Below are 24,677 nucleotides of genomic sequence, written 5' to 3'. Positions count from 1 at the left end.
CTTGCCCCCATGGCCAACAATGAATGTTCTCACCAAAAACATCGCCATAGCCAAAGTATAAAATATGATTTGTTTTAAAACATTCTTTTATTGTAGAAAGAACAAGAATAGAGAATAAAAAAAGAACGAGTGGCACAAATTACAAAAACAGGAGATGGGGTGATTTAGAGTTATTTATGGAAGGTCATGTAAGAGATGTGGGAGACGGTCACTACACTGCATGGCTGGTGGACGGTCCAGAATGACTTTACACTGTTGGGTGACAGAAGAACAAACACAATGCATTTTCTAGTCATCCTACGATCCTGAATTCAGAAAACCTCCTTTGTACAATGGTTCTAAATTAATTTGTGTGATGTTTTCCCTTAAAAACTGCTGAAAAAAAGCTTATCTGAAGAATGAACTGAAACCCCCTGTTCCATTCTACCCCTTGGATATGCTTCTGCACCTCTCGCTGGGGTTTGCTATGACTGAACTTGCTCTTTGATTGCAAACTTTAGTATTGGCAAATGTAATTTATTTTTTGATCAACAAAAAGCATTCCTGTAATAGATGGTCACAACTTGTCTAAATTTGGAGTAGACTTTAATCAGAGGTGCTGTTAAACCAACTGTGCTGCTCAGAGTCAAACACTTAGAGTGAGTGACCTCAGTCATATTGTCACCTGGTCCTCGGCAGCACAGAAAACCTTGTAAAATGATTTGAGGAAAGTAATGATCGTTTAGATATAAGCACGCTGCCATAGGAAAGAGGATTCTCCCCACTCCCAACTATAACATTTGCATTTTAAAGCAAGTATAAGAAGCCACTTGCCCAGTCTCTAAATTCCTTCTGTAGCATACATAAATACAGCTGACACAGCAACTTTAAAATAGTACAAAACCCCTAAATATCTGATAAATAGTAGGTTGACAGCAGGGAAGAAAAAATGTTGCAGGAGGCTTTACATGCTGTCTATTTGACTAAGGCTAGTAATTAATACAATCCATGTAGAGAGATTAAGATCAGATGAGCACATCAGATTTATACAAATAAAGGTCTTAACCTAAAGCTCAATTTTACCAATAATTTCAAGAACCATCCATCACAAGGCTGGGTGGGATGAAGCCTAAAATTAAGGCCCAGTATTATGTGTACTCTGACATCTGAGAAAAGTCCGGAGCGTCTCCAATGGTCTGACTGCAAGTTCCCCCTACAACTAACTATGCTCCTGGGGAAAAGGTCCCCTAGCCAAAAACCTTCCCTTATTCTCAGGATCAGGCATAGTTTCCGCTTATTCTTGAACATTTAGGTCGTGAAACACCTCCCTTCAACACCTCAGTGATCACCTAGCTCATGAGTTATTTTCCAGGGAGTTATGTTCATAAATCCGGAGAAGCTAAGTGTGTTTAGTTTGCCATAAACATCCTGAAACAGGTTCGTAACAGGAATGCTCAACACATTCCACCGATAAGAGCTTTCCTCCTAGAAAAGTTAATTATTTGGGAGTGCAGGGGGCACATTTATCAGAACGTTTACAAAGAGATTGGTCCAAGGGACCTGCCCCCTTCCCTAGGATCATTCTCTCATTAACTGGGAGTGAAATGGAACAGAGGGCAGGGGTAGGCTCTTCAACTCCTCCCCATCCACCAAAATGAGCATGAAAGACTAAAAAAGATGAATACGACACTATTTGGAGCTTAAGAAATATTACATATATATATTCCAATGAGAACCGGAGTCTAAAAAAATTGTGATAATTTTTTCAAGTCTAGGTATAAAAAATCTGATACTAGTCTAAAAGGAATAAAGTTATTAAATGTTTTAAAATGAGTGATATTTAATTTTTAAAAAATATACCCAAATAATTTGCATTGCTAGAAGGTTTAAGTCAGCATACTAAATGATTATTTTATTATATTGTTACTTTTAATTTATGAGGGTGATAACTGCCGTCTTAAATATTTGCTTTTTTCTCCCTAGCTAAGCTAATTTAAATAGGTGATAATTAAGACTAACAACTCAAGAGTAAAAGCTAATAAAAGAATCTCTTAGTGTATATTTGCAATATTTTAAATTTTACTTCTTTCCTCACATTACTCAGGAATTATAAGTGAAACACTGATGGACTATATAACTGTGATTTTAACTTGCATATTCTTTGCAAGTATGGATTAACATATACGTAAATGGTAGTTAAAATATCTCAGGAGCTGACGTTCCTGGAGGAAGCACACCGAGGTTGAAAAACTTTCTGTACCAAAATGCGAGAAAGCTTGAGCTGTGTTATTTGCAAGCTGTCCTCAAATGAGTGTGTTATGATGACCAGTCCTTTAAATTCCCGTATTGGACATGTGGGATGTACAAAAGTGTTGATATTTTTCTTGCTGAATATCTCCTCCTATATGTTCTTATAGTGAAAACTGTGGGCCAATTTTTATAGTCTTTAGAATCTACAAAATAATATTTTCTGTAGGCCATGACTATGACTATAGAAAGTCCTTGTGGATGGAGAAGAAAAGAATTAGCCAGAAGAGAGAGGTATCAAATGACAGGAAAGGAGCAATGCTTCAGATTTTTATGCAGCGTTTCTAGGTATGCAATTAACTCACTTATGCAACTCCCATAACCCTGTGGATTTTGGTTTCCTCATTAGTAAAATAAGGGATTGGGCTGGGAGGTCTCTTGGGAACTTTTTAAAGTTCTTGTGCAGTATACATGTGACTCTTTGTATTAATCAAAATACCTTATTTGTAAACCATGCTGAAGCGTGGTTATTTTTCATTATTTTCTTCTAATCTTCAACCAGTTATCGTAATATGTGTACGCTTTGGTTTAAATATGTATTTTTCTTGGAAAATTATTTTACGAAGAGAATTCTCAACTAATATTCACAATGAAAAATAAATCCACTCTTTTTTCACAATTGAAGTATACTGTTACTCCTAATTCAGAACTGCAAACAGGTACGATTATATGTTATTCTCTGTCAATAATTTTGGTTTACTTTAAATCAACACTGTTGATTTTATATGTGAGCTTTGAAAATTCTTGAGAGTATTTTAAATTTATATTTTTGTAGTAAGCAATACAATGTAAATCTAACTCTAAATCAATGACTAAGTAAATATTTCTCCAAAATATGAACTAGCAGTCATGTGTGACTGTCTTGTATCTAAGGAGAAACTTACTTACACTTACCATGTTTTCTCATTGAACAGACTTTTAGAAAGTAACTGCCTCCCAAGTAAAAGAAACTATACTGAAAAGAAACAACCAAATGCTGATCGCATGCATCTCCACAGACATGAAAAATGAGAACGCAATTCTTTGTTTTTCATGCCATAAATTTCCATTCAACGCAAATGTCACCCTCAAATTCCAATCCAGGAATGAGACCCACCGAGTATTTATCAGACTATTTATTATATAAAATGATAATTTATTATCTTTAATATCTATACCTTTGAATTTACATTGCTCAGTAAGTAAAAACCATAACACAAATGATCTCAAAAATATTTTCCACCTGCTACAATAAGCATCAGTCACTGCATTATCACCATGAAGTGAGACCCAATTAGATATAGAGGGATAACCTTTCTGTTACAAAGCATTCCAATTCCAGTTTGAAATGCAAACTACTTTTCAAAGAACTAAAGAATACACGTGCTTGAATCTAAGTTCCATTTTTCTTAATGGCAAGAACACATATCAAAGTTATTTTTTGTCTACCTGAACACACATTTAGGAACACAGCATGTCCTGCATACATAACATACTACCGTGGCAATTATAATTATCTCTTTACCCTGTGTAACTTGACTTTGATAGCTGTTGAATCTATTTTTACATTGATTTGTTTTTATTTTCACATGAATCTGGATATAAAGTTCAAATTAACTAATAAGAGTGGGGTATTTTTCCTCTGATGATAAGCAATTTATGTATTTATAATTTATGAAGGAGCCTCATGAAATTGTGGTTTAAAATAATCTTAACTAGAAATAACACAAGGTCTCGAAACTTTTAAATTAGAAAAAGAAATACTAAGGGGTGCCTGGATGACTCAGTCAGTTGAGCATCTGACTCTTGATTTCGGCTTGGGTCGTGATCTCCTGGTTCATGACATTAAGCCCTGTGTTGGCCTCTGCGTGGACAGCATGGAGCCTTCTTGGGATTCTCTGTCTCTGCCCCTCCCCTGCTCACACTCTCTCTCTCTCTCTCAAAATAAATAAATAAACGTTTAAAAAAAAAAAGAAAAACAAATACTAAATCCTTTGTTTTATTTGACTCTTTGGAACATTTATGAATACAGCACCATTCAACAGGATACAACAGGATCATACCCTGCTCAACTAATCTATCCAGCATCAAAGAATAATCAATTTTCACTGAGGGAGTAAGTTAGGTCTGCATCATTTACATCTGATAATAGTTCAGTTCAGCAAACACGACTTGTGTAGAGTCTGCTAATGGACAAGATGCCAATAATGAATAAGATAACAGTGTCTGGCCTCTCCCCCAGTACCTCATAGTCTGCTATATTTTAGAATGCTTTGATAAATATTTCATTGGAGATATTCACATAGTATAATGTGAGCAAAAAAAAAAAATACGATTCACTCTGGAAATTCAGAGAAATCTTCTTGTTTTTAGTATTTATACTTATTTTTGAGAAAGAGCATGCGAGCGAGCAGGGGAGGGGCAGAGAGAGAGGGAGAGGATCCCAAGCAGGATCCATGCCGTCAGCCCAGAGCCTGATGTGGGCTTCAAACTCACAAACCGTGAGATCACAACCTGAGCCGAAATCAAGAGTTGGATGCTTAACCAACTGAGCCACCCATGTGCCCCCAGAGAAGTCTTCTTGTTGAAAATTGCATCTCAACTAAATCCTGGAAGATAAGAAAGTGAGGAGGTGATGGGGTGCCTGGGTGTCTCAGTCGGTTGAGCATCTGACTTTGGCTCAGGCCATGATCCCACTGTCCATGAGTTTGAGCCCCATGTAAGGCTCTGTGCTGACAGCTCGGAGCCTGGAGCCTCCCTCAGATTCTGTGTTTCCCTCTGTCTCTGTCTCTTTCCCACTCACGCGTTCTCTCTCTCAAAAATAAAATAAAAACATTTAAAAAAATAAAAAAAATAAACTGAGGGAGTGAAGAATGGAGAGGGCTTTGCAGTCAGAGACGACATGTTGGAAGAAGGCAGGTTAAAGAAACAGGGCATGTAGTAGGAAACAGGAGTAGTCTGTATTACTGGAACATGAATTACAACACAGAGGGAGATAAGGCTGCAGAGGTACTAGGAAGGGCACTGTATTTCAAGCTAACACCTTGGACTTTATAGGCAATGGAGCATCATTAAAGTGTTTCAACCACAGGTGTGATACGGTCAGATTTGCATTTCAGATTTAAAATTAGCAAAATCTCGACAAATAGAATTCAATAAATGCTAATGGGATTGATGAGCCTGTGTCACAATTTATTGATCCCCAAGCAACATAAAAAATCTTTTATTCTGTGTGTGTGTGTGTGTGTGTGTGTGTGTACGTGTGTGTGTATGTGTGTGTGAAGAACACAAAATACAAGTAACTGAGGCCCTTTTATATTATGCAAAATCAAATATTTAATTTAAATAGGAAAACATGGGTAGACTTCCAGAACTGCTTATTTATTTCTCTGCTGAGCTAAACTGATCTGGATAGAAACTGTTCCCAATTTTAATGAATACACATGTTCTCCCAAAATTCATATCCACCCAAAAACTCAAAACATGGTCTTTATTTGGAAACAGGGTCTCTGCAGATATAATTAGCTACTTTAAGATTACGTCATACTGATTCAGGTGGCTGTTAAATCCAATGAGTGGTGTCCTTACACCAGGGCCATGTGAAGGTACAAAGACACTGACACACAGGGAGGAACACTATTTCAAAGTGGAGGCAGACACTGGAATGATGCACCACCGGGTCAAGGAGCACCAAGGATTCCCAGCAACCACCACAACTTGGAGATGCATGAGACGGTTTCTCCCCTTGAGCCTGCCCTCAGAAGGAGTCACCTCGGCTAACACCTTGATGTCCAACTTCTGCCCTCCAGATCTGTGACAGAAGTAAGCCCAGCTGTCTTACACCACAGTTTGTGGATCTAGGCAACTGACGCGCATGCACATGACAGCACCTCTGGCCTGGGCAGCATGGGAACTGGGAGAGTCAGCTGCGGTCCCTGTAAGAGGATGACCTCATTTGCCCAGCAGGAAAAGGACAAAACACTGTCCGTCTCTTTGGATTTGGCTTCTCTTACCCCTTTCTCCTGCTTTTTCTGGTGCTTACTTTCCACCATGATTCGCACTGGGCGATATATCTAGGCTTTATGAATGATTCATCGAAAGTGAAGGCATATATAAAAATTAGTTTAGCTGTGTATGTCTCTTGGCTTCCCAAGGCACTGACCTCACTCTTAGGAAGACCGGTCAAAAGCTAATACAGGATTTGTCACCAAAAATGTTCACTGCTTCAATCAGTACGCTGTGTGGGGCTCTTGTAAAACGAATGTTTGAGCACTGCAGCCATAAATGGTTTTTAAAAATTGTGAGAGTGAGACTTCTCCCTTCTGCTTCATGTGGTCCCTCTGGTACAGAGCAAGATGAGCATCGGTGTGTTGGAAGAAGGCTTACTGAGTGACAAGACGTGGGGAATATTACTCCGTTTGAAAAATAACAGCATGCACTTGTTTCAACTCAACTTGAGGGACAACTGAATGGAGAAGGAGCAGAATGATTTACAAGAAGTTTAGAGTCATTGAAGTTGGAACTCATGTTACCCTCAAGACAAGTCAGGAAACAAAACCTCAGCAGAAGCCCTAAAGGCTTCAAAGTAGTGGCCTGGAACTAAAACCTTGTCCACCTGGAGCAGAGTGAACGTTTCATTTGCAACCCTGAGAAGTGTCTAATTCCTCAGATGACAAAGTGAGCACGGAGGAAGTGCGCTGGGGGGCGTTGAGAGGCACGGGGGGGAGTACAGTGGGTGCCCTCCAACAGAGACAGTGCTCATACGGAGATTTCTCCCTGTCTAGTTCTGCTGGCAAACTTTGAGATACAGGAAGCATAACCCCATTCCCTAACCTGGAACTTTAAGACAGACCTCAGATAAATCCTCTAAGGGGTTGCTAGAAAGATGAGAGAATGCATTTCTCTCCCACAGGAGCGATCAAAGCCTAGTTTTTCCTTGCCGGGACCCCAGCATACACAGTTCTGCTACGCTTAATGGGGAAAAATGGAAGGGTGTATCTGACTGACATTTCCACCATTCTTTTTCTCATTGAAAACCCAAAGTTTTTAAGAGTCTCTTATGCTTTGGCTCTCTCCCTCTCTAACCTCTTTTTTTTTTTTCTTCCCCTCCCCCATGGACTAGAGTCAACAAGTTATATTTTAAAATTCTTCAGGACTGTGTGATGGGTGCCCGCCTTGTATTTTAAAAAGCTACAACACTGTGTAATTGGTGCCCACCATTTCCAACTGCCACCCTTTGCAACCCAATTGGTCAATACAGCCTTTATAAGACATTCCCAAAGCTTGTTCAGGGCCAGACTTTTGGGACCTGTTGTATTTCCCTGTCTGGCCCAGCCATAATAAACTTGTTTTGATCCTGAAAAAAAAAAAAAAAAAAAGAAAACCCAAAGTTGTTGACACATAGTTCCCTAAGCTTTATATATATATACATATATATATATATATATATATATATATATATATATATACACACACACATACATACATATATGGCCATCTTTTTTTTAAACATTTTTTTAATGTTTATTTATTTTTGAGAGGCAGAAACAGAGCGTGAGCAGGAGAGGGGCAGAGGGAGAGGGAGACACAGACTCTGAAGCAGGCTCCAGGCTCCAAGCTGTCGGCCCAGAGCCCGACGCGGGGCTCGAACTCAGGAACGACGAGATCATGACCTGAGCTGAAGTCGGACACTTAACCGACTGAGCCACCCCCGTGCCCCTAGAAGGCCATCTTCTAAAGGCCCACACTGGCCTGAATTCCACTACAGGTAAATTTAAATCATAATACCTTTGGGAAAGCTCTCCATCACAAATAGCTTTAACACATATTTTTATTATAAACATGTATTTTTCTTGGAAAAGAGATAAACACAATATGCATTCTTCAAAAATAGACAAAAAATAATCTGATCTGGACATGAGTTAGGAAAATGGCCCAGTTAGGGATCTGGTGAGAGAAATGACTAGTCATCAACTTTCTGACAATAAAGACAGCTTCCAGGGTGATTAAATCGATGTTTTCCAAACTAAGGGAAAAATTAGACAATGACATTTAAAAATGAATGTTATCGATACTTTAAACTATAAAAGGACTTGAAAGAAAATAGTAACATACAGACGTTTTGGTTCTTCTAATCTACACCATCCAATATAGTAGCCAGCAGTTACACTATTTAAATTCAAATTTAAATAAATTAAAATTAAATACAATTTAACATGTAGTTTCTCAGTTGTCTGAGCTACATTTCAAGTGCTCAACAGGCAAACTTGAGCAGTGGCCTCCAGCAGGTCAAGGACATTTCTGTCTTTGCCTGAAGTTCTCCTGAAGAGCATTACTCTAGAACTATTTTCATACCTTTTTCCCCCCCATACTGGTATTGATGCTGGTATAGTTTCCTGCCCCTGTTGTAACAGGAGCGTTATAGGAGGCTAGGAGTCCCAAATCAGTTTCACTGGATTCAAATCAGTGTGTCAGCAAGACCTGAATTCCACCAGAGGCTCCAGGGGAGTATCTGTTCCTTCCCTTTTCCAGCTTTTGGTGGCTTCTGACGTTCCTTGACTTACAACCGTATCACTGGATCTGTGCCTCTGTGGTCACAATGCAGCCATTTTCCTATCTGTGAATTCTCCCTCTGTCCACCTCTCATGAGGACAGAACCCACTGCTTTAGAACCCACCTGGATAATGCAGGGCAATCTCCCCTTGTCTCAATAATTAACTTAATCATATCTACAAACACAATATAACATTTACGGTTCCAGGGATGAGTAACTCCTATCTCTGGGGCCATTATCCAATTTACTTCAACCTACTACAGTGGTATTTTTAAACTTCTATTTTACTTTATTTTATTTTATGCTGCCGATTCATCATTTACTCCACTGGCATCTATTGGTATGATGCTAGTACAGTTTCCTAAAGTGGCAGACCCCTCTCCCTCCCCTGCCACAGAGGGACTTAACACTGGAAAAATCTAGCTTCCTATTTAGCTTCAGGTATTTTCCCCCTTCCCATCTTGTGATTTCCAGAGCCCTCACCAGATGGAAAAGCCCATAATAGCACTAGCACACGACTTTACAGATCCACTTGCCATGATTATAGTACATGCCCTCATGTTTTAGGCCACACCCAGGTCAGCGCACTATTTACCTTTGGGCAAGCTGCATTTGCCCTTACTTTGAGTTCTAAAGTAACCCCACTGATGGTGTTGGTTTTAAAATAATTTTATGGGGCTCCTGGGTGGCCCAGTGGGAAAAGCATCCGACTTCAGCTCAGGTCACGATCTTGCAGTTTGTGAGTTCAAGCCCTGCGTCAGGCTCTGTGCTGACAGCTCGGAGCCTGGAGCCTGCTTTGGACTCTGTGTCTCCCCCTCTCTCTGCCCATCCCATGCTCATGCTCTGTCTGTCTCTGTCTCTCAATGATAAATAAATGTTAAAAAAAAATGTAAATGATTAATTTTAGGGGTACCTGGGTGGTTCAGTTGGTTGAGTGTCCGACCTCAGCTCAGGCCATGATCTCTCAGTTCATGGGTCCAAGCCCCATATCAGGCTCTGTGTTGGCAGCACAGAGCCTGCTTGGGATTCTCTCTACCTGTCCCCCACATTCGTGCTCTCTCTTTGTTTCTCAAAATAAACTTGGAATGGAATGGAATGGAATGGAACAATTATTTGTAAAGGCAACCATTTCAATTTTTTTTAGATATTTAGATACATTTCTAGAGACTGTAACAAGAATGAAATTTTAAAAAGAGAGCTGGCTGTAAGAACTACTCAGAGCAATGAGAAGATAGATCAATAAGAAGAAACCCAATAGAAACATGGGCAAAATTCTCCAATAAACACTTCAAAAAGAGGGCCTAGAGATGACCAACAGGCATAACCTCTTTAAAAACCAGGCAAGTGTTCCCTAAAACCACAATGAGATAAAATAACACCCACCAGAATGGCTAAGACTTTCAAATCAATAAAAAGTGCAGGAATTTGTGAAGCAACAGCAACACTAGGACATCGGTCGTGGAAGTCTGAACTGATACAACCGCTTCAGGAAAAAATTTGTCATGATTGACACAAGTTAAAGCACACAGATATCCTAACTTAGCATTACCTATTCCTAAGTCGACACCCACGAGGAATGTTTACAGCAATCTGACCCAAATGGCCAAAAACTGGAAACAATTCATATGTTCATCAACATAAAATGAGTAAGTGTAGAATATTCACACAATAGAGTAACAGTACTAATGAATATCAACAGATCCCTCACATGACAGCATGGCTAATTCTCACAATTACTGTCTTGAACAAAGTAAGTCAGGTGAGAAACTGTGTACTTTAGGGTTCCATTTGGCTCAGCTGGTTGAGCGTCTGACTCTTGGTTTCAGCTCAGGTCATCATCTCACAGTTCGTGGGTTTGAGCCCCGAGACAAGGTCTGTGCTGACAGCACGAAGCCTGCTTGGGATTCTCTCTCTCCCCCTCTCTCTGCCCCTCACCAGCTTGCGCGCGCTCACTCGCGCTCGCTCCCTCTCTCTCTCTCAAAATAAATACACAAACTTAAAAAAACAGCAGTAACCGCAGGGGGCGGTTGTGGGGTATCCATTCGATGCTTTCATTGACTTGGTGATGGCGGCCCAGGTGTTCATTTTGTCGGAATTACGAGGCAGGGAAAGAGGCAGCGGTAGTGAGCCCTGGCACCACACGCACCACACCAGCCGGTTTTCCGCTCAGCTCTGTCATGCTGGCTTAAGTGACCTTTCACCTCCGCTATTCTTACCCCAAACACTATTCCTACACTAACTGTTCCCTTTGTCTCTCATACCACGTTTTCCTTACTCACTGTTGTATTACTAACATTCAGCACATTTCATGACACATAAAAAGTGCTCAATAAATAATTATTAATAAAATAAATTACACACATCATGGTTCCCATGAAGAGTGTTACATATTTTTCATTTACCAAAAGCTGAGCATGCTGCTTAGAAAATCCGTCGTGTAGAGAAAAATTTCACATTTTGTTGTGGCTTTCCCAATGTGCTGACAGTCAGAAAATGTGTGAATACAGGGTTCTGTGTCCATAATACCCAGACACACAAATAAAAAACCCAAATTTATGTTAGGGCTCATTTTAGCTCCTCCTGGCAGGTTAAATCTTCCTCCTGAAGAGCCACATTCTCCTGAAGAACTAAATCCATATGTCTCTCCATTCATTGTATTTGCTATGCTAAAGTGATGCATGACCAAATAAAATAAACAAGTAGGGAATTTTTTCAATGATCTCCATGGCCCCTGTGCAGCAACCAGTTCAGTTTGCACATAATGATGTTGCCCATGAATAAATAAATAGGATTTGGTCATCACCACGGCTACCATTTTCACCAATCTCTGTGACTAATTCTTACAGAGGTAAAGGCTTTATGTGTATTTTATTATAAACCACCAAACGTTGGTTAATTTCAAAAAGCCTGCCCAAGAGGACACCTGCCGTCTTCTGGTTACAGTGAGCTTTTATTTTTCTGGATCGATAGGAAGGGGTAGGAGAGTCTAACAGGAGACTCCTTGCATGAGGCTAATATCCCAATTCCCCATTCCGTCCCTATCCAGCATTCCTCTTCCCCCAGGGGTAAGAGGGGAAAAACAACTTCCTAGGAGGGGGAAATATTTCACCAGAGAATTCATATTTTAAAGCCAGTATTTGCAAATCATGTATTTGCAGACTGAACTCCCTAGCTAGTGGCCTCAAAACAGCTCAAACGATCTTTAAAGTAATTCTGTGTTGGCAAGGCCTTCATAGAAGCAAATAAGCAAAGATAAATCTTCTGTGATGAACCCAGCATCAACCTCGGTCCCAAAGAAGCTCCACAGATCAAGTTTCAAAGAAACAAAAGTCACAGTGAGGAAGATGAGGAAGCCCGAAGATAGGGAGAGGCAGATAAGAAGGCTATCGGAGAAGAAAGAAATGAAGGAGGAGGAGGAGGAGGAGGAAATCAGCAAAATGAGTAAAAGAGAGACAACAGAACCACAATCCCCAAAATCCACATATTACAATCACTAGATCTATTCATCTATCTATATTTATATAACGTGTGTGTGTATACACACACACACACACACACACACGTATATGCATTTATAAAATATAAATAAAAAGTTTAGAATATTTACAAAATACAAAAAAAGTTTAAAACATAATTAAAGGACAAGTATTGTTTTAGGTGACCGAGTCAATTTTTATTTTTTTAAGCATTTATTTAAACATTTCGTGTTTAATTAAAAATTTATTTAAATGTTTATTTAAACATTATTAAAACATTAATGTTTGCTGAAACATTAAAGAAAATTTTTTTGACCTGCGTCAAAATCAAGAGTTGGACGCTTAACTGACAGAGCCACCCAGGCATCCCCAAGTCAATTTTTAAATGAAGCAAATAAAACTTATAGACATGTAAAATATCAGTGACATTAAAACTTACTGGTTAGCTTTAAAATAGTAAAAGGTGTAACCGAAGACAAGTGGCAGGAAGTTCTCGAGAATGTATCCAAAATCCATCGCAATTTATCAAAATGATGGATAATACTGCAAGTTTCTGCTTCTTAAATATTTCATAAGACTTTGGGCAACTTAATTAATAAGCTTTGCCATTTAGTCTACTAAACAAAAATCAATTCCCGAATCCTTTGTTTAAGGTATTTTTTATACGCCTGTTTGTGTAAAAATGTAAAGATATATTTTAACATACAAATAACCTTGCATATTATTCATATACAAAACGAGGGAGTTTACCGTCAGAGAAAGCAAGTCATGTGAAATAATCAAAAATAAACAAATTACTAAGTCAATGAAGATGACAAAATCAACCGCGAATTCCAAAAGGTACTCACAGTAAGAACAGCCATAGACCTCAATTCTGAGCCCAATGCGGCCTTCTCCGTTCCAGTCCAGAGGCACTATGCGCACGTAGCGGGCAATGACCACGTGCTGCAAATCATGCCGTACCACGCCGTCAGAATTGATGTTCCCAGGAAATGCCTGGAAAAAAAGGAAAGGGGTTTAAAAAAAGGAAGGGAAAACATACTCTGGAAACAACCACGTTTTCTGTGCGCTAAAATAAACTTCCATTTTCTTATCCAATGGCAGGATTTTATATTTTCTACGATCGCCAATTTGAAAAAACTACTATACCCCCTTTATTTGAAAACAAGTCCAGTTTTAAATGGGAAGTAGGCCCAAATTTCCACGGGCCGTTTCAAAGGAGAAAATACACATGTATGAGAAGAATGAAACACTATATGGTACCCAATGCAGTGTCCAGTAAACATTTAAATTATGAGTGCTAATAGTCTGCATTTCATTGCAAACTATTTTTCAGACTCCAACCATATTTCTTGCTGTCTAAAAATCTTCTCTGCATTACCTTCCCGTGGCACCATTAGAAATGTGAAAATTTTCTCAATATCGGTTATATAAAAAGAACAGCTGAACATGCCATGCAAGTGGCCACGGTTTTCTACCTTTTACTGGCATAAACACATTCATAGAATTTACAAGTTGATCAGAAATGTGTTCATTCCAATTTTACTCATTTACAGAGGATTCTATCAAAAAAGTGATTTCCTGGGGCACCTGGGTGGCTCAGTTGGTTAAGCATCTGACTCTTGGTTTCAGCTCAGGTCATGGTCTCACATTTTGTGAGCTCGAGCCCCCTTCGGGCTCCATGCTGACAGTGCAGAGCCTGCTTGCAATTCTCTCTCTCCCTCTCTTTTTCTGTCCCTCCCCCACTCGCTCTCTCTGTCCTTCTTGAAATGGATAAAGATAAAAATATTAAAAAAAAAAACAACCTCTATTCCACAGTAATTATAGAGAAGATAATACAGGGAACATAAGATGTCTAGAGCCATAGACACTACACTCAAAATGATCACAATCTAATAATAGGGAAAACATCAATTTATAAAATTATAATTCAAGGAAGATTTAAAGCAAGAGACCATCATAATTTAGAAGATGTAAGTCAACTAAATGAGAAATAGATGTTTGTGCCATTTCAAATATCAGGTGTTTTAATTTCGTACATATAATCTAGCTGTCCCTATATATTGAGTTTTTGTAATTGTGCATGCCGCATGACATCCTCTTTTATATTTGTTTATATGATCTCTTAAACACTGAAATAAAAATTTTAAATACAAAACTTCCCTTTTTTAATCACAAAAAATTAAAACATAAGTACCATATTACGTTACTAATCTGTTGCACTTTGACCTGAGGTTTTTGAATGACTTCTATATAAAAACAGAAATTTTACCTTTTAAAAAACGATTTTGTAACAATTTTTTGCGTACATAAAAGTGATCAGTAGCAAATAAAGACACGTTTTTGACAAAAAGTACATAGTAGCTTTGAAACAGGAGGTTCCGGTTTACTTTCCCACACACAGCACAACTGACTCAATTTGTAGTTTACAGGGCACACACAGCACAACTGACTCAATTTGTAGTTTACAGGGTTTGTTACCTGATCGGTACTCTTCAGTCACACTCCTGGCCTCCAAAACACAAAAAGTGCAATGCAAGACCTAGTGATGTAGGACGCATACTGAAAGATTTCTTCAGGATTTAAGCTATTTTGTCTAACATTTAGATGTCCCAACAATCTGCACGATGGGTAATATTTGGTCTAACACACACAGATGAACGCGGTGAAAACTGGATGGTCTTCAGGGATGTTCTCGTGTTCTCCTGGGCTTTCCTTATCCTAGCTGTGTCTACCATTGCCTTTTCAGAATGGCCACACCTTCCCTCAAGCCTTCACTGCACATTATTTGAGCTTTATGTCAGGACTGTTAACGCTTAGGTAGGGCATCTTCTTTGTATCTTGCTGACAAAATTTGATCAAGAAATACAGTAAAGGGGTAGGTATCTATTCTCGCCCTTCTCAGCAACCTTCTTTTGAGTGACAGCATCTAGCTTTTCTCAAAAATGTTGTCTGCTGTGTACTCTTAATCCACCACAATCAGGAGGAGCAGAGGCCACACTATAGCCCCAGGGTGGGCCCCCAACTTTATGAGACTTCATTTTAACACGTGTGGCAGAATGATTCATTCATACATGCGTTCATTTACTGATCCATTCACTTATTCATTTACTTAGAAAAAGGCTAAGAGCCACGATGGACAATATATTGTTGAAATCACTGGGGTTACAGAAGTAAACAACACAGAGTTTCAGTTCTCATGGTATTTGTTATTAAAGTACATAGTGGGGCGGCAAATAAATAATACAGAATGAATACACACACACACACACACATTCATTCGACACTAAGTTGCATTATATGTATATGTTGGTACATATTAAATTACATGCATAGGGGAAAGAAAAGCCAGAAATGCAGATGCCCTGAGCATACTTTGCATGTTCTGGGGACAGGAAGGAAACCAGTGCTTTTGGAGCACGGTCAAGAAAGGAAGAACAGGGTAGAAGATGTTGGAGAGGTGGAGGCCAGAGCAAGGAGGGCCTGTAAGCCATGATAACGTTGTGTATTTCACTTTAAGCGTACTGGAAGGAAATCCATCAGAGAGTTTCAAGCAAAAAAGTTACACAACTTAGGGGCACCTGGGTGACTCAGTTGGTTAAGCGTCTGGCTCTTCATTTTGGCTCAGGTCATGATCTCATGGTTCATGAGTTCAAGCCCCCGCATCAGGCTCTGTGCTGTCAGCATGGAGCCTGCTTTGGATCCTGTCTCCCCCTCTTGCGCTCCTCCTCTCCCACCCTCTCTCTCAAAAATAAACTATTTTTTTTAAACTTACACATCTTATAACTGTTAAGAGCATGGCCACTAACATCCCCCTCCCTGAATAAAGTGAAGTTCCCAAGAGAACAGAAGACAATAGCATAATGCAATAAACAGAATAGTAGTGGATGGAATGATCTGGTGACAAAAACTCCCAAGGACTGGGGTGGTTCAGGAAGAAGGGAGGAATGGGGGTGTGGAGGTGAGTCCTGAGAGAAGAGACAGGACGCTTACTACAATCTGGATCCCAAATGAGCCACATGGGAGAGGAGGAAACAAAACAAAACACAGAACTACTGGGAACTGGCTCTCCTTCCATAAAGGCCCTGCTGGTCATCTTGCTATTATAAAGGGATGGACGTCAGAAAAAGACAAAGCAGGCACATCTGCGGAAACAACATATCAGCCTCTAAATCCAGAACGTGCTGAAGGAAACCCCTGGGCATTTTGATTCTTTGCCTTGTTTCCTCATTTTTTCTGATTTTTGTTTTTTAAGCAACTGAATAAATACCGACAAATACAAAGATATTTGAATGGAAAGATAATTAGTGAAGATTTAGATAAACTGCATTTAAGACTTCACTATCACACTGAAAGGTCAAGAGAATTTGAGACATTTAAGACAGTGCTGTTTTACTGAAGGTGAGCTTCACAGAGAGGGCACATTTATTATTTATGAACAAATGCGTATCCTATGGTATTTTCTTCAGTGTTCACATCATCAGTAAACTGGGATTTTTTTGCACTTCTTTTCATTTCCAAGCATATAGACATTCAAGACATTATTTTAACTGAAGTCTCAAACATGTCAAAAGAGTGCCCATGTTACCCATCACTGCCTTGATATAAAGGCATAAATATATGTGAAATGTCTCCTTTCATACAGCAGCATTTGGAAAAGTTAAGAAACATCAGAAGAGACGCAACCATTGATTTAATAAAAACAACATCTAATCCTTATGTATCACTTTAGTATTTAAAGGATGCTAGTGCATACTGCATTGTTGGGGCCACATGGAAACTCTTCAGTTTGGGAGGGCTGCTATTTTTTTCAAATCAGGAAACTCAGTCTCAGAGATGTTACTGGATGTCGAATAACTAACAAAGTAACAATCATCATGCCCATGCTGACTTTTGTTTGAGAATCAAATTTTCAGCTGGGAATAAAGGTTTTCTAGTTAGGCACAACATGTTTTATTTTTAATATTTAATACTGCATATTTGTAAATACCAAATTTAAGGTTTCATAGATAATTTTTACACCACGTTTTGGATGCACTTTTGATTTCTGGCCCATTTGTTATACAGCATCTGTGCCTGCACGGCCCTATTTCTTCAATTTTATTTCCACAAATTTTGACAAAAATTGGTATTTTCTTTTCTTACGCGTTTTCCCCAACCAGGCTCCCATTGTGGCCATCAGCAAAAACTCCTCTGCAGCTTTTAATAGAAATGATTAAGTTTGGATGACCTTGTTTACTAAAAGGAAAGAAAGGCTGGTCTGCTTCAGTTCATCTTATTTTGGTGGCAGTGAGCACCCTGCCATAGGTCCGGAAGCATTGTTTCTTCACATGATCGGACCCACATCCACTTGAAGGGTTTCACACGTGAAAACATGTGAAGAGAAAGAAAAGACAAGCTGAAACAGCTTATATTTACAAAACCTTTTAGAACTGGAAATCTGCATGGAAAATTGAAAAATTAAAATGAACGAAACAATATGCTTTTAAAATTCAACCTTCGTTTACACAAATGTCACACGATAATACGTGTTTTGTGGATATATGAAAACGACTGACAAATTCGTCACCGTAAGACTGAAAAATCAACATACGGGAGCTGGTGAATTGTATGTCACGGCTATCACAGGTCCTCTACTGGCTGTGACTGGCACATAGGCTTAGCAGGGTAGGGTTGTGGGGTTTGTTTTAGTTTTTGTTTTTTTACTGACCTTGCATTTATGTAACCTGTGAGGCTTTAAGCTTAGTAAAGCTAAGGGCAATACGGTTTGAACCTGTGCTGCCACCTGAGTGTAACTGCCCTATTAATTATTAAAATATACAGCCGAGGGGGGTGGGAGAATGGGGAAAACTGGTGAAGGGGACTAAGGAGGGTACTCGTGGCGATGAGCACCGGGTGATGGGTGCAAGTGTTGAATTACCGTATCGTACACCTGAAGCTAATATGACACTGTGTTAACTGACTGGAATTGAAATAAAAACTTAAAATAAAAATACACAGCAAAGAGGATTTTTTTAAAAACAGATTTTGAGTTATTGAGAATGCTAATTTTATCATCTAAATATCGCTGAATTAATAACCAAAAATTTCCCACCGTGTGCACTAAATATTCATTCTAGCTTCATGGCCTAAGAGAGGAAGAGGCCAATTTTTTCTGTAAAGTAACAAACAGTTAATATTTTAGGCTTAGCAGGCCACGTATCTCTCTGTACCATATCCTTCTTTTTCTCATTCTTCCTTTTTATTTTAACAACACTTAAAAAACGTAAAAACCACCAAAGCTCACAGACTTTAAAGGCACAGGGACCAGAGTGAGCCCACAGGCTATAGCTTGCCAACTGGGGTCTCAGAGAATCTTTCAAATTGATGGATCCTCCCCTCAACTCAGAAAGGATGCAAAAGTCTAAAATCATCGAAAAACTTTCCAGCCACTTGGCATTTAAAAACCAATAAACTTTGGGAAAGCATTCTGTCATCCCTTGAAGCATATAATTTATCAGACTGGAGGAAAATATATAAGGATTTAGAAATATGCAGTGTGTGATGCATGAACTAACACTTCCCTCAAATTCACTATTATGGGGTCTGAAGTGTAACTTATGAAGGATTTTACGAGAAGAATAAATATGTGGTCCTCACTAAAACTTCACCTTTCAAGAAACCTAAAATGAAGGATCGCAAGCTTCTATAGCAAATGAGTAAGACTGTGTATCTTCCGGCAAAGGTTTTGTTTAAGACTGAAAAAATGCGTGTGCCTGCCACACACAGCTATTGTGCAAGTAAGCCTCGGAGGAGATCTTAGTACTACTGACAAGTTCCCTGCATGGGAAATAATGTGAGAAAAACAACACACATGAATATTTCCTAGTGTGAGAGAGATCTTGTTTTCCTAAAATATAAAATATCTCTGCTGCAATCGAAACATACTGATTTTTCCTGAAGTGGATGTTCATAAACCTGTGATCACTATAATCACTTTAAGTGGAATTTTGTTTCTTGCCAGATTTTAAATTTTATTTTCCCCATGCTAACACTTTATATCAAAATCTAGAAATAGGTTTCCCATTTTGCAGCCTTGATGCGATTCGCCAGGCCTGGTCACACTCCGTGCTGAAGCAGGAAGAAAAGGAGGCCTTTCATAAAATACTGCGTCTGTTACGCTCCAGCTCTGGCTTTGTCACCTCAACTCTCTTGTCTGTACAAACTTGGCCTGCAGGACTCAGCTCAGACGGTGCTTCCTGAAGGCAAGGACATCCCCTGACCCTCACTCCTCAATTCCCCACTGCTCTACAGGGGTCCTCATAACATCCCATACTTATCCTCTCCACTCAACTGAAATGCCTTCATTGTGTTTTCTTTGTTTTGTTTTATTTTAATTTTTTTAACGTTTTATTTATTTTTGAGACAGGGAGAGACAGAGCATGAACAGGGGAGGGTCAGATAGAGGGAGACACAGAATCTGAAACAGGCTCCAGGCTCTGAGCTGTCAGCACAGAGCCCGACGCGGGGCTCGTACTCACGGACCGCGAGATCATGACCTGAGCCGAAGTCGGAGGCTTAACCGACTGAGCCACCCAGGCGCCCCTACCTTCATTGTGTTTTTAATCAGCCACCTAAGGACATTTCAGAAGTATGTTAAGTCAGCTTTGAAGTCTGTGATCAAACCTCTGGTCCATCACTATATGCCATGCCCATACACACTGGTTGGTTCAATGAGCATCCGTTTACTGCCTCATTAAATGAATGAATAAAAAGCATTTCCTAACCCTCACTTGTGTCTATTTCATGGGTCTTGTTATTTTTGGATGTATCAAAAACCAGTTCAGTAACCACCCAGAGTAAATTAACCACATTTGATAATATCCTAGAGAGAAAAAACAAAAACAAATACAAAAAAACCCTAGTCTGATTCAAGGCCCTAGGCTAATCAATAAAATTTTCCCAGAGCCATAGGGACATCATTATAAGTATGTAAAGTGGAAATCACAGAGATCATGCAGAAAAAGGAAAACGATCAGGCAAAAATTATGTCAAAATCAGGGGATAAATGCTAGGAGAAAAGTGAAACTTCACACGCACATATACACACATACACACACACACATCAAATCTCAGATGTTCACATGGATAATCCACTCGAACTCTGCTAAAAACATACCCTTTGGATTGTGGCAAATCCAACTGTTCAAGCATTTCTGAAATTTTATGCTATATCATATTCTATATATCAATTCATATGCTATATGAATTTTTATGAATATCATAGCATTTACTATACTGAATAGTAAAATTGTATATGATCACTTGTCATTCTCCCAATAAGTTACAGATTATGTAGGCATCAAGAAGTTTTTTTTTTTTCCAAATTGCAGTATAATTTATAAAGGTAAATTGCAAAGATCTTAAGCGAACAGTTTGATCAGTTTAAAGAATGCATTCACCCATGCAAACTCCTCCCCACCAAGATACAGAACATTTCTATTAACCCAGCAACCACCCTTATCAGTGTCCTTAGTCAACACGCACCTTAGTTAACAGGAACCCCAACCCTACGCGAACACTTCTCCAATGTCTATTACAAGAGATTAATTTTGCATTTTCTTGTACTTCTTATCAAAGTGATCAAACATTACCTTCACTCAGAGTAACACAGATTTCACCATGCTTTTGTGTGTGTCCATGATTTCTTTCTTTCTACTGCTAGGTACTATTTTATTGTACAAACACTGCACAACCGTTTATTTAGTCATGTTTCTGTTGAGAGACTCTAGGGCAGCTTCCAGGTTCTACTATTATGAATGAAATCGCTGTGAGCATCTGTGTAAATGCCTAGGAGGAGACTTTCTGAGTCACAGTGTAGATGCATGCTTAAATTTTTAAGACATTGCCAAACTTTTTCTTAGTACTTATAATATCACACATGCGGTTTAAATCGCATCAGAGAAATCTGTTGTGTATTCTTTTTTTTTTCCTCTACTATATATTTTATTGAACTTAAATTCATTATTTTATGCATCTATATTATTTTTCTCTCCAAACTTCTCTCAGTTTTTTCTTCATCTTATATATCAAGCCATAAGAAAGGATGAAAATAATTAGATAAATATTCTCAGTTGCCTTTTTTTGGTCAATATTTGAAATAAATACATAGACAAAGTAAGAAAAACAAAGGCAGCGTTATCAAACTTGACAATGCTCAAATACAACATAACTGAAAGAAGTTTGGAGATGGAAATGTATGGAAGAACACAGAAAAAAAGGACACAATGGATAATATCCATGTGCTTCACATGAGTCGGGAGATATTACCAAAGCTCCACAGAATAGCAAATCCACTTACTAGCATTAAAAGGAACAAAATTTAAAAAAAAAATTAAATATTTGATATCATTTCTAAAAGCAGGCCAGATATGGGGGAGACGTTAGCTAACTACAAACTGATCAAGAAGTCAGTAGCCCATAGGTAATTTCTAAGTAAACAAGTAAACAAAATACTATTTAAGTATATAGAGGGGGATGGAACCAGAGAGCAGAAGATATTGGGACGCGGACCTTTGCTATTTAAATGAAATTCTTTTTGTGATATTTGATTAAAAATATTTATCTATATACCACTTTGATGAAGACAAACCATAATACTTTTTGTGGGGTTGTGTTTAAAACTCTGGCTCCAAGATTCCTGGCATTCTACTCAGATGGAGACACAATCAGTTGTGAGGTTCATCTCGTCTGTCACAATAAAATCTAGCCACTTGCTTAAAGAAGCTTAAGACTCCTGGTACAGAGCCCAGAAAGAAATTTCTCGAATGAGTCCTCTTGTAAAGGGAACCATGCTACACAAGGAACAAAATGCTGGATGACATCTGCATAAGAAGATAACATGGAACCTCACAGAGGTTTCTTCAGGTTTACTTCAATGTAGCCCCATGGAAAAATGCCAAAACACAATTCAGAAAACAATTTTACAATGGTAATCAAGACTCTAAATGTAGGTATTGGCTCTCTGCTGACTGGCTTAATCTAGAAATAGGTCAGAGTATCTAGAAAAATGAATGGATTGTACTGCCTTCAGATTCTCCTCTATAAACATTGCTCTTCTCGAGTATTTGATGTTTCAATAGCAATGAATTTGAGAATGTACTTGGATGTACCCAGAGCATATCTCTTCCTAAGTATGAAACCATATGCTTTCATAAACATAGGATCAACTTTTATTCAGGGTGAACATGAGTATTGAGAGACTAAGAGAAAAATTACCAGGTGTACTCACAACTGCAAAGAAAAAAAGAAACGACCTCCTCCTCCACCCACCCCCCCCCCCACCCCCCCCCCCACCCCCCCCCCCCCCCCCCCCCCCCCCCCCCGCCCAACTGTTCCCGGAACCAGCCACGGCGTGCCCAGTTGTGGTCTGACCTAAAGGCGGGAACCAATCAAGTTCTTCTGAGTGTTCAAATTTAAATGTCAACCAGTAACAGCTCTGTAACCGCAAAAAAATCCCTAACTTGTTTGTGCCTGTCTATAAAAGAAGCTGTAAGATCCTCGCTCAGGGCCAGCCCTCAATGGTCTTTGGTAATCCTGTTTCTCCCCTTTGCTCTGTGGCCCCAGGAATAGTAATGGCTTCCCTGGGTTTCAAGTTCATGAGTGTCTCAGCATTCCTTGTTTGTTCTCTTAAATCCAGCCACATTTCTGTTAATTGTCTCTTCGCTAAATTCTATCTAGGTAAACACTTTTGACTGTGTCCTCTGCTTCTGATCAGAACACTGACTGGTACGTATATGTACAAAAATCCCTAGCATGGTCTCTGACAATTTTATCGCCAAATGTCACGAGTATATTCAGTTGGGTATGTTAGTGTAGGGACCAAGGGCAGACTGCCCGGAAGATGGGCCATTTTAACATAAAGATTATTTTGAGTTCACAGTAATCAAAACCCAGCAGATGCAGGAAAAGCTCTTGGCCTCCCCCTCAACTGCCTACATTTACATTGGAAAGGAGTCTATACCAGGAAGAGAGCTACTAACAAAGTCAGCCTAAGAAACTCATCTGCATAACAGAGCAATCTTTGTTTTTCCAAACATCTCCTTTTACCTTCCCAATGGTCTACCTCCCCTTTGTATCCTCAGACACTCCCTCAATCCTTAGCTCTTCAAAGCTTTACGTTGCTCATTGTCTCTGGGATATCTGGTCTGTGGATTTCAGCTGTTGTACCCTGAGGAACAGCCAGGTAGAAGGTAAGATTTCTTACCATGCCAGCATCCCGGAATCTCTATCTGCAGTGTCGGAAGGAGTGAGAATGGTGAGAGCCTTGTTCTCTCTTTCTAAATTTAGATTAGCAGAAGAACAAATCTCGGAACTAGCTCTTTGGGCCTAGCAACTCTGGTTAAATTTGGTGGAGTACTCTTTGGTTACTGATCCCTTCATCTCCTCCCAGAGATGGTCATTGTTTCCCTTTGTCTTTTGTCATTCATGGTGTTTGTCATCTGTTGTTAGGGGACCTCTTGGAAGCCAGAGCCGCAAAACTGGTGGGCACTGATGTGGGAAACAAAGGCAGAAGGAAATGGCAGATAAAATTAAATTGCCTTATAACCTGAAGCCCATTGGAAATGCTTGAGGCTGGCAGAGTAAAACATTCTTCCAGGAACTCCCTACTGCCTTAATGCTAATGTTTTGCTAGAGGGAAAAACAACCTTAGCGACAACAGCTAGGCCTCCAGGATCTTGTGAGTCTCCTTTAGCATGTGAAAATCTCATTGGAAACTTCCCCTGGACTTGACCTGCCCCCAGCTCCATAATATACAACTAGTCTCTCCTCACCGTGCCTGGGCAGCTCTTCCTGTCACGGGTCCTGCCCCTGTGCTTTAATAAAATCACCCTTTTGCACCAAAGATGTCTTCAAGAATTCTTTCTTGGCCGCTGGCTCCGGACCCCGCGAACCCTACTATCACCCCCCAAAAAACCTCATCAGGCATGAGTCAAGCACTTAAAAGCTGTTAGAGTGCTTGCCACCTTCAAGTAAAACCCCGTGATAGGATAAAGTTGGTCACGGAACGGGGTAGATGTTACACTGCCAACCTCAAGAAACTTCCATGCTTTGAGATAACACCGTAACACATCAGCCTCCAACCCCACAGGACATCCCTCTTAGGTATTAATATGGCTCCAAAAGACCCAAGGATTAGTCAAGTCTGTTCATGTGCATATATTTTCCCTTCCTCTTGTTCTGTGTCCTAAGAGCCTAGCTTTCTGACCAGTGAAAATATTCTCTGTGTTCTCCACTTACTGGGGGTGCAACTTGGTGGCCAGTTGAACAGACTGGGGATCCAACTCCCTCCCGCCTCTCTCTCTAGATCTCTCTGTGGATCTTTTGATGTCTCTCTCACTCTC

General features: G+C 39.5%; 1 protein-coding gene across 1 annotated transcript in view; it reads right to left on the bottom strand.

Annotated features, from left to right (window-relative positions):
* Positions 1 to 24,677, bottom strand: part of LOC109268887 (contactin associated protein 2) — a 1,595,009-nt gene that overhangs the window by 756,310 nt on the left and 814,022 nt on the right. The window contains exon 4 of the mRNA XM_053897072.1: positions 13,143 to 13,290. Within this exon, the coding sequence (XP_053753047.1) occupies positions 13,143 to 13,290 (148 nt within the window). The remainder of the gene's footprint in view (positions 1 to 13,142; positions 13,291 to 24,677) is intronic.

Source organism: Panthera pardus, unplaced genomic scaffold (genome assembly GCF_024362965.1).
Source record: "Panthera pardus isolate Hobbes unplaced genomic scaffold, ASM2436296v1 HiC_scaffold_8, whole genome shotgun sequence".
Lineage (NCBI taxonomy): Eukaryota > Metazoa > Chordata > Mammalia > Carnivora > Felidae > Panthera > Panthera pardus.
Note: the sequence above shows the minus strand (reverse complement) of the source record. Positions and strands in the feature narration are given on the sequence as shown.